The following is a 15172-nucleotide window of genomic DNA, read 5'->3' as shown; positions in this document are numbered from 1 at the left end:
TATTAGAGACACACAGCTGGAGTGTTTTCCAAAGCCTGAAGGAATATGTGTAAGATCTTAAAAACTCAGAACAGATTAGACACCTCTAAAAACATATTAAAAGACAAGTCTGTTTAATACTGTTCTAAATCTCAAATTCCTAATCAACAAAAAACATCACATTTTGGCATGATCAAATTTTAATTGTTTGCTTAAATTTTCATTTCATTTTTATAATTGAGCCCTGAGAACTGAACAAAATATATCCTTAAACTTGCCATCTCTGAATTCTGCTTTACGATAATGTTTAGTAACTTCAATCTGGAACGTTGCCATCTCACACATGTACGATGATAACCTGGTCAAACTCTGTCTACCACTGCCTCCAATACCAATCAATAACATGTTACCACGAGGCTGTCTGATTACACGAACTATCTTTGATACTGTAAAATACAAATTACAATTATAAGGTTCTTTAAATCATATTACTACATGACTGTTTGATAATAGGTAAAATTAAGGAATAACAGTACTGTAGTTGAAGAGTTGCCACCGTCAGTTGTAGATTTGACGGTCGCAAATGCAGTTTTACTGGCGACGCGTAGCGGAGACAGTAAAACGGAGATTTGCGACCGTCAAATCAAAATTGACGGTGGCAACTCTTCAACTACAGTACTGTTATTCCGATTCTAATGCATTACAAAAAGAAATGATACGATAAAACTTGAAAAAAGGTCTAAATTTGACAAATAAAAAAAATCTGCGAAACTTCATTAATGATTTTGGCGCAAAGACGTCATGGCTAAACGTGACGTCATACAAATGAAAACTTACAAACTGGAGATTATTACATTACCGGTACGATTCAAACTCAGATAAAATTACATTAAAACGGCGAATTCGAGGTAGGTGTTGTTTTATTTTCGATTATATAGAAGTAATCGAACATTTGTTGATTCAACAATTCAAAATGGCGGGTCCATCCTAAGTTACGCTTGGTCAACTGTGGATTTGACGGCAACTTTTAGCCAATGAAAAAAATTGTTACATACAAATTGCATTAGAATGCTTGTTACTGTAACTACAATTACATTTAAATTGGATTCACCTTTACTTAGATGCTGTTTGATTACATAATAATATCTAGGATACATGACTTCTTTTTGGGCAAATATGTATGATCACTTTAATGGATGACTTTCATGCTAGTTCCATGTTAATTTCTTTTTTTCAGACTTACTGTAAACCAACTTATTTTTCGTGGACACTTTATATCCTGTTTAGTTTTTCCTAATCCATTTAGCGGCAATTTAATTTCACGATTCTCAAATTGTCTCAAGGAAGATAGATAAGGAAAATTGAAGTTTTACATATTTGCGGCGATTTATATTCACGTTATTTTACTACTTGCTAAAATCTCGAAAATAAATCGCTTGCGAAAATTAGTTGGTTTACAGTATCTAAATCTATGGGACAACAACTATCAAAGTTGTTTTCAGAATCTCATATTGTGTATTTTGATATGTTGATACAAAATATTTGTTGGGTTTTCTATAAAGCTAATTATAGACTTTGACATTTCTTTATGTGGAGTTTGGGTATCATTTTGGGGACTATTTTGTCAGTTTCATACAAATAGAGGTAGTGTATGCTTTTCTTTAAATATTCATTATAATAGTGTAAATTTTGCTAGGTTGCTGTCTCATTGACCCATATCTCCTTTTTTCATGTGTAAAAGAAACCTAGGACAATACAGGTGTAATATATTTAAAATAAAAATATCCAGCAGCTAGGTAGTCACAAATCTAGTAAAAGAACCATTGTGTACTGGTATCCAGTCCTACTTACCATGTTCTATGGCATCTTTGAAGAGTACCAGATCCATGTGGACTACACCAGGTGAACCATTGTATTCCTCTAACAAGTCTACCATGTGTTTCTTTAGTTTGTTGACATCAGTTATATCTTCATAGACAAGGTCTAAACTCATGTAATCACCTGGTAATCATACAAAATATACATTTTACTCACTCATTGAGTTTTCTACAAGCTTTATGACACAACAAACAGCTTTATAGCCCTTCGAAACAAACGGATACCGACTATGAAACCTTTCACTATGGACTGATTGATTGATGGGTGTTTAATGTCAAGCAGATTACATACATATTCATGATGACAACAGATAATGTCAAATGAATGTACTTTATACTGGAGAGACACACTTAAGTGTGTAGGGTTATAAGTCATTTCTAGCTAGTTTATCTGCCATCAAACTTACCAAATATAGGTGGGATCTTGTTGGGACATATATTATGATAAGTCTGGTCAAATAAGGAGCCTAGTTTATCTGTCATTATTCCAATGAAATTCTCTGTGTCCTTTTCATCCACCAAACGATCAGAAAACACTCTGAAAAAAGCAAAAATACTCTTTACATCAATACACAAGTGTCATAATCTATAAATGCTAAGAGACAATGATAGAGAGGTATAGCTTATTAATCTGTATGGGTTTTTCTCATTGTCGAAACCCCTTCTGTGTCCTATATTTGTTTAAATCATTATCCTTTGTTATCTGGTAGATAGTTGTCTCAATTGCAATCAGAGTCACATCTCCTTATTTCTATACCGTTATACCTTTACCTATACTGATGTATGAACATAACTCCTGGAAACACTGGGTTATTTTTCTAAGAAAATTGTGTATTATTTTCATTATGAGAAGAAGCTGTGATACAAATGCAGTGTGTATAACTAATGCATTGATTATTCTCATAATTTAAATCATACCTGAAACATTCATGTATCCAGAGTCTTGTTATAGCTTGTTTTGTATCATGGAAATCTTTGTGGGCTCTCAACAGTCCCTGGAATACCTGTATATAAAGATAAATCAATACTGTAAACCAACTTATTTTCGCTAGCGATTTATTTTCGCGACTTTCGCGAGTAGAAAAAAACGTGAATATAAATCGTCGCGAATATGTCAATCTTTGATCTTTCCTTAATAAACTTTATCAAGTAAATCAGATAATCGCGAAATTAAATAGCCGCGATGTGGTCAAGAAAGGGTAAAACGTGAAATAAAGTATCCGCGAAAATAAGTTGGTTTACAGTAATTAGTGCTACATGCAGATAAGTCAACATTTTCTTAGATCTCACACAAATATTCAAAGAAAATATAACAAAGTAAAATTAATAATCATAAAGAAGATTTAAATTATCTCTGAGGCTGATGATATAATATATCTCACAAAAAATATCTTGATGGAAGAAAATTGCTTCAAGCTTTCAGTACTTTCATGGAGAAAATCAAAATTCTAGAAAAACTTTAGATCATGGGTCTGGGTAGTATATTACCTTAGAGATATCTCTCAAGTTAAAGTGATAATGTATCTTGGTTAGGGTAGTATTTACCTTAGAGATATCTCTCAAGTTAAAGTGATAATGTATCTTGGTTGGGGTAGTATTTACCTTAGAGATATCTCTCAAGTTAAAGAGATAATGTATCTTGGTTTGGGTAGTATTTACCTTAGAGATATCTCTCAAGTTAAAGTGATAATGTATCTTGGTTGGGGTAGTATTTACCTTAGAGATATCGCTCAAGTTAAAGAGATAATGTATCTTGGTTTGGGTAGTATTTACCTTAGAGATATCTCTCAAGTTAAAGAGATAATGTATCTTGGTTGGGGTATTATTTACCTTAGAGATATCTCTCAAGTTAAAGAGATAATGTATCTTGGTTGGGGTAGTATTTACCTTAGAGATATCTCTCAAGTTAAAGAAATAATGTATCTTGGTTGGGGTAGTATATTACATTAGAGATATCTCTCAAGTTAAAGAATTAATGTATCTTGGTTGGGGTATTATTTACCTTAGAGATATCTCTCAAGTTAAAGAGATAATGTATCTTGGTTGGGGTAGTATTTACCTTAGAGATATCTCTCAAGTTAAAGAGATAATGTATCTTGGTTGGAGTAGTATATTACATTAGAGATATCTCTCAAGTTAAAGAGATAATGTATCTTGGTTGGGGTAGTATTTACCTTAGAGATATCTCTCAAGTTAAAGAGATAATGTATCTTGGTTGGGGTAGTATTTACCTTAGAGATATCTCTCAAGCTAAAGAGATAATGTATCTTGGTTGGAGTAGTATTTACCTTAGAGATATCTCTCAAGTTAAAGAGATAATGTATCTTGGTTGGAGTAGGTAAGAACTTGCTGACTACAGCAGTATACAATTCAATAGTAGCAGTAGTAACAATATCTCCTATTGGCTTCACTTCTTCCTCAAAGTCTTGTAATTTCTGGTTGATCATACTACCAAAAATTCTCTTTATCTGAGATTCCTGTAAGACAAATATTTAAAATAAATATCATTACCAAGTAACAAGTACTAACTTATCAATAAAATGCTATATACTAACGTTAACGAGGCGGGGATAAGGTACCGGTACTTCATGTATCTCTAACAAATGTAAAATTCAAATAAAATATTATAACACTTAAAAAAAAAAAAAAAAATATATCATTGCTTGTTTACAAATCAAAATTAAAAAAGTTTTATTTTATTGAGAATAACCACACTGATATTTCAGTTCACCTACCTATGCTCTTGTTTAAGTGATGTAAAATTACAGAATGATTACACAAATCATCTTTATCAAATATAGTAATATATATATATAAAACCTACGTGATAATTGTTTGTGTTTATCCCTTAACCGTTACATCAACTACAATATACTTACATGTGGGAATGTCATGTTTATCAAATTGAATCTGCTCTGAAGACGTGGAGAGATGACCATACGTCCACCACCAGGGGGACCCATTGATGCTATTAAAAACATATCCTGTAAATAAAAATATAGATATAAATTTAAAAACTGAATTCCTCAATATTAGACATTGACAACAGAAACTGATCTGAGTGATCCTATTTTGATTGAGCATCAATGCTGACCTCTAGATGTATTCTTAACTCCATAGGGTAGGTAACAATGTTTTAACAGAATGATAATGAAATACATTATCATTAACTAACAGTCTATAAGGTGACAATGTTATTATCCTTATTTCTTTGTGTGAACTTTTTCCTTTTTTCATACCAGAATCCATAATCAAAACGTACCCTGATTTCTTTCTGTGTTTGTTTCTCTCTGTCATACCAGAACCCATAATCTAACCACAACTTCATCAACTCCAAAGGAGGCTGTGATCCAAACGTATCCTTGGCTGGCATGTTAAAATCATCCATGAATGTAAGAAGTTTCTTGCCACCGATTGGTACATACACTCCCTTAGTTCTCTTCTCTACTCTACTCTCTATTATTTCTTGTACTTGGTTGGATGTGGTCTGAATTATAATAAAGGCATTTTTCATTACAATTGTGTTCAATTTTAAGGGGACTATGCAGTGAAAATAAATTTGTGTTGAAATTATCTGAGTTTTCTTCAAATTAGTAAGTTCAACAGTATAATTAGTCTACTTTAATTTATTAGATATAACTTCTCAAATGTTAAAAAAAAATCTATAATGTAGTTTCCTTTCTATTGAAATAATAATGCTTTCCCCCTGCATAATCTTTGCAAAATGTATAAAACTTTCACCACTTGTAGGTTGAGAACATGTTCACAGACTTGTAATATGTTAACCCTTACCATGCGGTACCCGTCTTTTGACGGGCGGACCCTAATAACCGTTATTTGGCTCTAATGGCGTTCCATACTTTTAGAAGTCCACTTTATGATACTTATTTTAAAAGTTATGCATGTTCCGTCAATCTGAGGCTATCCATATTCAAGTTTCTCATGTATAAGTAGCATTTTGAGCACAAATACGGACTTGGAAAATTGAAATTGGCAAAAACTCGATTTTCTGGAGGGGTAGGCTTCACATCTGTATCTTACACAAGAAGTTCAGAGGCATAAAACTGGCAAAGATAGTGCAAACCCACAGCCATATAACGACTGATCATTATTATTATTGAAATACGCATAGGAAACAACTACTTCCGGTTTTGGGTCCATTCGAAGTCAAAAATCGGCAAAAATCGTGAAATTCGGTATTTTGGGTCCAAATGACCTTCTGTAGACCGATGAATCAAGATCAGATTCACTCCGACCTAACAACTGTTGGGGTCTATTTGTTCACTAGGGTCCACTCTACACGCAGGCTACAACTGGATACCTTAACCAGCAACCCTGGGTCTTCTGGGTCAAGAGAAGGGGTGAAAAATCGGCAAAATTGACGTTTTTTGCACCTGTTGACGCACTTTGGGGCAAATTCCCGTCAAAAAAATATGTAATATGTTAATACACAACTTGTAGGTTGAGAGCATGTTCACAGACTTGTAATATGTTAATACACAACTTGTAGGTTGAGAGCATGTTCACAGACTTGTAATATGTTAATACACAACTTGTAGGTTGAGAGCATGTTCACAGACTTGTAATATGTTAATACACAACTTGTAGGTTGAGAGCATGTTCACAGACTTGTAATATGTTAATACACAACTTGTAGGTTGAGAACATGTTCACAGACTTGTAATATGTTAATATTTTTGAAAGTATCAATGACAATTCAACATTTTGGCAAGGTATGGAAAAATGTAACATATACCATATCTAATATTACCTGAGCAGACATGTTCACAGTGAGAACACCATAGGATTTAGAATCCACCTTAGATAGAGTGTTGTTTGCTATAGAAGTCTTCCCTGTTCCAACTGGTCCTACCAATAATACTGGATTGAATGATTTAATCAAAGATGACACAAGAAACTGGTACCTTACTGTGTCTACTGTTGGTACAATCAATCGGAAGAAAGGAGTTCTGAAATATTAAAACAGATGTTGAAATACAAAACTGCTTGAATATAAAAAATGCCTTAAGTAACTCAATAATAGCAGGTGCACAACTTAGAAATATGTTTACAAGTTTTCTCTGAAGATTTAGGAATTTGTGTTGATGACTGTAGGATGAATGGATTACATAGAATAGACACTCACACCCTCCTCCTTCTTGAAAATGTCTGTACAAAGGATTTTGTTAAACAGATATTGGTAAATATTTAGAATTTTTTAATTTTAGAATGAAGATTCTTCTTAAACTTACCCAGGAACATATTTCCATCCAGTTTTAAGTTTCTCCTCCCAGTGAACCCAACTCTTATTTTTAGGATCAACAAAGTATTCATAGATTGTGTCCTTATTGGGGAAAGTTCCTTCTGTCTCACGGATATAATTGTCAATTCTCTTACGACCCTCCTCGTCAACAGAACTACAGATGGACCAAATCATACAAAACTGGAACCAGTATTCAATCATTCGGACGTAATTTTCTTGGTCAATAGGATCAACTCCGTTATCTGGTGTTGCCAGAGCATCAAACAAGTTACACAAAGATTTGACACCGTTTAACTGAGCTATTGGTACAAGCTCTGTACAATGTAATCTCTTAAACTCTAAAATCTTTACAAGGAATTTCTCAAACAGTCTTCTTAATTCTTCTACCATTTGCTGTGAATAAAATTAAGATTATGTTTATAAAAATAAATCAATTTACATCGTCTTTTCTTTTTAAATTTTGACACTCAGAAAATGTATCCCATATTTTGAAAAACAGTTTTCAACAAAATTGAAGATATCAGTTGAATAAAAAGTTTGTGGAAATGATGTCATGTAATGGAAATTTATCCAAGACATAAGATTAGAAATAATATATATTGTGAAAAGAATTTTTACCTATGCCATCAAATCCTTTTATATTGTGAAGAAAAATAAATGTGCTAAAACATCATGTATACTTATCAATGGCAAATGAAATGCACAGATATATATTGTATTTCATTTAAAATGGAGTCATTTTTATTCATGCAATTTATTCTATTTACAGATTTGTAAAACGTAAGTCCCGAAAAAACAAGAAATTTTATAAACCTCAAGTTCAACATGGGAAAATTGAACTAACAAAGTGAAGAAAGTCAAGAGAATATTTCCAATTCTAAAATGCAAATTTGTATTAAAAAGATTTGATTTTACTCCATTTCCGAAAAATTTGGTCTATTGGGTCTTTATTTCTATTAACTTCAAATAATTTTATTTTGGATGAAACACGTCTTCTGATTGGCAGACATCATTTTGTTTATCAGCCCATAGACATAACTTTGCCATGTGACCGTGATGACATTAACATTTTTTCCTGATTTACTCCGGTTTAAATTGATTTAAGAAATATATAAGAAATGACTGTAATATTTTTTCTGCCTATTCGAAATAACATAGAAAAATGTGGTGCACACTTTAAATACACAGGTTATTCAGTGTACACCCCATTTTTTAAGATATTTCTTCATAGACAGAAAAAAATTTACAGTCATTCGTTAATTAATTTTTCTCTGACCTTTTCCTTCTTTTTGGCAAGCCAGCTCTCAACATAGGGTTGCCATTTAAGATCAGAATAATCAGCATACACCATACCACATCTAGATACAGTGGCAGGGGAGGCAACTGATAAATCTCCTACTTCAAACAGCAAGGACACTTGTTCAGGAAGTGAGATTCTCTCTCCATTAATCAGAGTCAGAATCTTATTATCGTCCATCACAGAGTTCATACTCTCAATCCAGAGGGTATCTACAGGGCCATCAAATAAAATCCATCTCTCATCTAGTTTGTCATCTAAAATTTGTGAAAAGTGAAAGTTAATAAATTTTTTCAATAATCTTATAGAGGAAATAAACATGGGCAGTTGTAAATGACTAATAATTAATACATACAGTAAACTCTCGTTGTCTCGAACTCGGTTGACTCGAAATTTCGGATGAGTCGAAGTTTTCACGTGGTCCCAAACTTTATTCCATATAAAAGTATGTAATTCGACTCCTGATGAGTCGAAATTGGATGAGTCGAAATTTCGGTTGAGTCGAACTAAATTTACAGTCCCAAGGTTAACAAAAGCATTCAAAATTCATTTTTTATCTCGAACTAATACACATATGTCAAAACATGACCTCCGGGATTTAAATGGATTGAAGAGTTAATCTGACAATACACGTGTAATTAAATTTCCGGTCACTGACCACTGTATTGATTTATAACATGCTATTTCCATGAGTGTTTACCTAAGATTATCTTTTATAAAATGTTTATAAATAATTAGTGATACCTTGTTAATGTTCATGAAAAAGTATTTAAAATGTTTACAAAACACTTAATATGTGATTAACACTAATGAGCTTGGGTGTGTATAAAGTGAGGATTATGGCTTCCGTTGATGATCACCTAAAAACTACTCAAACGGCGTCTTTAATCTTGTTATATTTTATTTTGAAAAGAAAGAGTGAGATAAAACAAAATGAATAGAAATCAATTTTTTTTTAAATCTCTTGTATCCGAGAATAAACAATTTTGTCAGCTATAACCGACCTGAATAACGAAACTATCGATTGGAAATTACTCTCTTGGAACATGTGGAAAAGCCATAGGATTTTTTTTTAATTGAAACAATTGAATAAGTAAAAATAATGTCATTATAATAATAAAAGACTGTGACATACAAATACATCGATCTGATACTAGAATATCGATCCCCTTGCCATATTCACCCGGATTTATTTTAGCTTTACCAAGCTAAGCAAGAGTTGTGTCCCTTAGATTGTCGAACTTCCGGTGTTCGTTTGAGTCGAACTACGTGTATCTCGAAATATTTCTCTGGTACGGCTGACTTCGACATAACGAGAGTCGAACTGTATTGGAATAAACATTAAGTTTTTGTTGGGTTGACTCAATTCTAAATTGTTCTGTCTGCTCATTAAATCACCTCATAAGTGCAGTAAATCAACTTTGCTTGACAAAATATTTAATACATATTAATGTCAACATTTTTTACATTCTAAAACCCACATTCCATATCCATGTATATATTTTCCACAACATAGCCATTGGTCTATGACCAGTTCAAACTATTCCTAATGTATACCTACCATTACAGGCATTTCTAACCACACTGGACAATACACCATCTGTCCATTCATTTGTGTTAAGATCAAATTCTCCATACAGTTCTCCTAGTGATAAGGATTTTGGATTCAGAGGAAATACCTTAAATATGAAAAATTAAATAGTAAGATTTCACTAGTAGTTACTAGTAATAGGTTAATTACAACTTTTATCTTGTTACAGAGCACACCAAATGTTAATCCAAATAGCTTTCCAAAAAAAATAAGAGACTATTTGTTAGAATCAACCTTAATGTTGTTTCACCATTATTTTAAAGTTCCTATCTCCCTCAATGTTATTTTTTAACTTTTACTATTTGGAAGTTGTGATCTCCCTCAATGTTATTTTAACCTTACTACTGTGTAAGTTGGGATCTCCCTCAATGTTATTTAACCTTACTATTGTTCAAGTTGTGAGAATCCTCAATGTTATTTAACTGTACTAAGTTGGGATTGCCTTCAATGTTGTTTTATCTGTCTCTATTTGCAAGTTGGGATCTCCCTCAATTTTATTTTACCTTGACTATTTGTCAGTTGGGATATCCCTCAATGTTATTTTACCATGACTATTTGTCAGTTGGGATATCCCTTAATGTTATTTTACCATGACTATTTGTCAGTTGGGATATCCCTTAATGTTATTTTACCATGACTATTTGTCAGTTGGGGTATCCCTCAATGCTATTTTACCATGACTTTGTTAGTTGGGATATCCCTTAATGTTATTTTACCATGACTATTTGTCAGTTGGGGTATCCCTCAATGTTATTTTACCATGACTATTTGTTAGTTGGGATATCACTTAATGTTATTTTACCATGACTATTTGTCAGTTGGGATATCCCTTAATGTTATTTTACCATGACTATTTGTCAGTTGGGATATCCCTCAATGTAATTTTACCATGACTATTTGTCAGTTGGGATATCCCTCAATGTTATTTTACCATGACTATTTGGAAGTTGGGATATCCCTCCATGTTATTTTACCATGACTATTTGGAAGTTGGGATATCCCTCAATGTTATTTTACCATGACTATTTGTCAGTTGGGATCGCCCTCAATGTTATTTTACCTTAACTATTTGGAAAGGATGTCCTCAATTGTATTTTACCTTGACTATTTGGAAGTTTGGATCTCCCTCTTTATTAAGTCTGGTCATAGCTGCCTGAAGTGTTTGCCAGGACACAGATTTACCAGCTTGAGTTCCACCTACAATCATGACAGAGTGACGAGAGGTCTTGGTCTCATACAACTGTATTGTCTTGTTGAAGGTCTGTTGGTTCACCTGAAGTCCCTTAATTTCAAGCTCCTTTGAAATTGCTGCTTTCATCTGAAACAAAGACCAGGCTAGTTTTTGTATTTGTATTTCTTAAATTAATAACATATGTAACAGCAGTCAAAGTTTCACAATGGTCTTTAATCTTTCAAAATAGCTCATTTTTGGACAATTAACAAAAATGACAGGGATTTTTTGGTTTTTTCTCTTATTACTTCACTTTTGTAACTTTTTAAAAGAATAAAAGTGTTCTACAAATATAAAACACATTCTGCAAGTAATGTAAACATACCTTAGCATAGTCTGCCACTGGAGTTTCTATTCCTGGGAACAAATCTGACATGATACCATTAATTAATGGTAAATCTGCTGAAGTCATCTTTGCCAGGTTCATGTCTTTCATAGAGGCCAGTAAAACCTGAATAAAACATAAGTAGCTAACATGATCTCCTTTATAGGATTCTCTAGAAACTGCCTTCCAAAAGCCTGAATCTAATTCTAAAATTACAATTACAATTGAAAACAAATTATTTCCCTTGTTGGTAAGTAGATGGTATAAATACTTTTTTGCTGCAGTAAAGAGCATCACTGAGAAATAAAATCCTAAACAATGTTTTCTTAAATTTACAAACATTTCTATCAGTATATTGAAGTTTGATTAAAAGTATGCTGATGACAAAATACAATAAACAAACCAAAAATCCCCTTTAAATGGATTTAATAACAGCTAATGATTAAGATGCATTACTGTGAAGCAGTTCTATTTCCTGACCAGGGAAATAATCTACTTCAAATTAAAATTTAGAGTAAATTTGTAATCTCTAAATGGGTTTCTAAAAGAGCTTTTGTAACAGGAAAAAAGCAAATCTTCAATTTCGTTTTTAAGTTTCTATCTGCCTTTTTCTTCCAAACAGATAATCAGTTTTGTATCTTTGTTAATAATAGTCATGATGATGCAGTAATTTAGGCGTATGACATTTGCGCCGATTTCATTTTTTCATTTGCGCCGATTTTATATTTTTTCCTAATTGGATTTACAGGAAAGTTCATACTTTTAATTGGCCTAGGACATAGTATAAAGACAAATCAAGTGACAATGCAATTGGTAAATGGCTATCCCAATGTTTCGGGTTACCATTCCTTTCCCTAAATGAAATCGATGACTTCTTCACGTTTGACATTGTCTGACGTTCCGCTCCTTCTGATGACAAATTTCATACATTCGTAAACAACGTACACATTCCATAACGGTCAACCAATTCGTGATGGCGTCCATAAAATTAACGAAGGGATGATTTCAACTTCACCATGTGGAACTCTTGGTTTAATAGCTCCCTTGTGAGAAAATGCGAACTCTAGAAATGCCACAACCAGTACGTATGCCAGACAAAGAAAAGATGGCCTTCTTTATTGACAATTACACCAAATGTAGAAGAGATGAAATCATAAGAAAGGAATATGTTAGATGTGTTGCCTACTATACATACTCGGATTTATGATTTGAATGTATTCCGTTTTTATGGATTTGAATGCTGTACATATATTTTTAATTCGTCATTTTAGTATAAACAAAGTGCTTTTATCTTAATAGGTTTTTACTTTTTGATTTAAAACAGGAGACAACAGTTATATAATACATGTTATGATTGACAATTCATAACATATGTACAACTGGCTGACGAAAGAGGTCTTTAATGATAAATGAAAATAACATTACTGGGATGGAGAGTTGTCTCATTGGCACTCATACCACATCTTCTTATATCATTTCACCTGTAATTTACCTGTTATTTACCTGTAAAAAAATCGGGGCAAATGAAAAGAAAAATCGGCGCAAATGAAAGAAAAAATCGGCGCAAATGAAATGCAGATCGGCGCAAATGAAAAACGCAGAGTAGTTTAACACAAAATTCAACAAGTTATCAGATCACAGATGTTTGCCAAACTTAATGTGTAGCTAGACCAACAACAGAAGATTTAGTTTTTACTGAATTTGTTTACCTCTTCATCTGATAAGTTAGGGCTGTTTCTCTTCTTTTTTCCTGCATAACGTAGTACAGACACTAAAGCTCTGAGACCAAAGTCATAATGATCTTGTTTAGACAACTGCTGTTCAGCCAGAGAGTAAAGGGTGTAAGTCTTCTTAGCCAGAGCTTTACAGTTACCAAAACCTTCTCCAAACAGTGTGATCTCAGAAATCAACATAGAGTCTGGTGTTACCATAGCTATAGGTCTGAACATAGACTTCAAATTATCTGGTAGTTCTGTACGTCCAGCATAACCTGAAATTAAAGACAACAATAGCTATAATTATCTCTTAATATAGTCTTAAGATATAATGCTGGTAGGTGTGTATGCCAAGCATATCCTGAAAATTAAAGACAACAAAAGCTACGCCCATAAATAAAGTCTTAAGTTCAATGTCAGGTAACTCTGTATGTTTAATAGCCTAACATGAACTTAACCTTCTGCTGTTGTTTTTTCTATGGTCGGGTTGTTGTCTCTTTGACACATTCCCCATTTCCATTCTCAATTTTATTCATGTTGAAGACCCATTGGTGGCCTTCAACCTTTATTCTGCTCTTTGGTCAGGTTATTTCTTGGACATATTCCCCATTTCCATTCTCATTTTTATAATTCAGATTACATCTGTAGTATACACAATAGGTATTATTTACCTGGATTCATGGTAATAAAGATTCCACAAGTGTGAGTCAGGTCAATCTCTCTTCCTTCAAAAGCAAATCTATCTGTCCCTGCAGCCAAGGCACTAAGGATGGATAGAATCTGCTGGGCTACTACTGACAATACTTCAATATTGATACGATTAAACTCATCAAAACATCCCCAGGCTCCAGTCTGTAAAATAACATTAACACATTGACATAACATTCACTTTTACTGCCAAAAGTAGTATTTTAGGTGATTGTCTATATCTACATTATTTGTAAATTAGATCTTTGATGGGACTACTTCAATTTTCATCTTTCAAACCAGTGTAATCAATAGTTTGTTGAAGCTAAATCAAATCGAATTGGGCAAAAGGCCATCAAATTAAGCAAGTAATTGATTTGGACAGAATGCAGGGAGGCAATACATGATTTAAATTACACATACCTGGGCCAAACCTGAGAACATTCTTCCCATGGACCTGAAGTCTAGACCTTCTGAACAGTTGACTACAATGACATACATTCCCAATCCTTTACCCAAATCCTTGACAGTCTCAGTCTTTCCTGTACCTGCTGGACCCTTAGGACTTCCTCCTCTGTGGAGATGTAGTGCAGTGGTCAGTGTGATGTAGCAACGGTCAGTCAATGGTGTGATGACCAGACGTCCAGAGTTACCCAGGTACTCGTAACCATAACGGAATTCTGTATTTGTCTGCCTGATCATACAGATATCTTTTTGGTGGTCCTATACAAATACAATGGAAATGTGAAACAATCAAATCAAATCAAAACAGAAATTTTTCGAACAAACAATACAATCAAAATCATCATCCTCAAAGAAATAATTTTATAAAAATCTTTATATCTTAAAGAAATAATTCAATTAGAATCTTTATCCGTAAAAAAATAATATTCTATAAAATCTGAATCGTTCAGAAAACATTTAATCTTACCCTTTCCATGTAGAATCTGAGTTGACTGAGCCATTCAAAAGCATTCTCATCAGAACATCCTTGTTTGACTAACTTCTCTGTGATATCTCTCTGATGAACTTCTATAGTTACTATGGCTGTCACCTTAAGTCTCTGCATCTTACTGAGGTTAGTACGAGTCATCTCAGAATACTTGTTCAACATGCCAACCTAGAAATAATACATCTCAATTCAATTCAATATTCAATAAATGTGTTATACATGCCAACCTATAAATAATACATCTCTAATTAGTTG

The 15172-nt window shown here is 33.1% G+C and overlaps 1 protein-coding gene across 6 annotated transcripts in view; it reads right to left on the bottom strand.

Moving 5' to 3' along the window:
• The window catches only part of LOC134712723 (dynein axonemal heavy chain 2-like), an 80436-nt gene that overhangs the window by 32529 nt on the left and 32735 nt on the right, over window positions 1–15172 (bottom strand). For all 6 annotated transcript variants that reach the window (XM_063574552.1, XM_063574557.1, XM_063574556.1 and 3 more), the window contains 17 exons: window positions 14897–15085; window positions 14389–14688; window positions 13950–14130; window positions 13273–13553; window positions 11564–11689; window positions 11107–11325; window positions 9978–10095; window positions 8396–8673; window positions 7109–7512; window positions 6628–6826; window positions 5119–5343; window positions 4736–4840; window positions 4145–4333; window positions 2775–2860; window positions 2264–2394; window positions 1831–1980; window positions 258–425 (listed from right to left, as the gene is read on the bottom strand). In XM_063574552.1, coding sequence (XP_063430622.1) covers window positions 258–425; window positions 1831–1980; window positions 2264–2394; window positions 2775–2860; window positions 4145–4333; window positions 4736–4840; window positions 5119–5343; window positions 6628–6826; window positions 7109–7512; window positions 8396–8673; window positions 9978–10095; window positions 11107–11325; window positions 11564–11689; window positions 13273–13553; window positions 13950–14130; window positions 14389–14688; window positions 14897–15085 — 3349 coding nt within the window. The remainder of the gene's footprint in view (window positions 1–257; window positions 426–1830; window positions 1981–2263; window positions 2395–2774; window positions 2861–4144; window positions 4334–4735; window positions 4841–5118; window positions 5344–6627; window positions 6827–7108; window positions 7513–8395; window positions 8674–9977; window positions 10096–11106; window positions 11326–11563; window positions 11690–13272; window positions 13554–13949; window positions 14131–14388; window positions 14689–14896; window positions 15086–15172) is intronic.

The sequence above is a fragment of the Mytilus trossulus genome, chromosome 3 (assembly GCF_036588685.1).
Source record: "Mytilus trossulus isolate FHL-02 chromosome 3, PNRI_Mtr1.1.1.hap1, whole genome shotgun sequence".
Taxonomy (NCBI): Eukaryota; Metazoa; Mollusca; class Bivalvia; order Mytilida; family Mytilidae; genus Mytilus; species Mytilus trossulus.
This window is presented reverse-complemented; position numbering and strand designations above follow the sequence as displayed.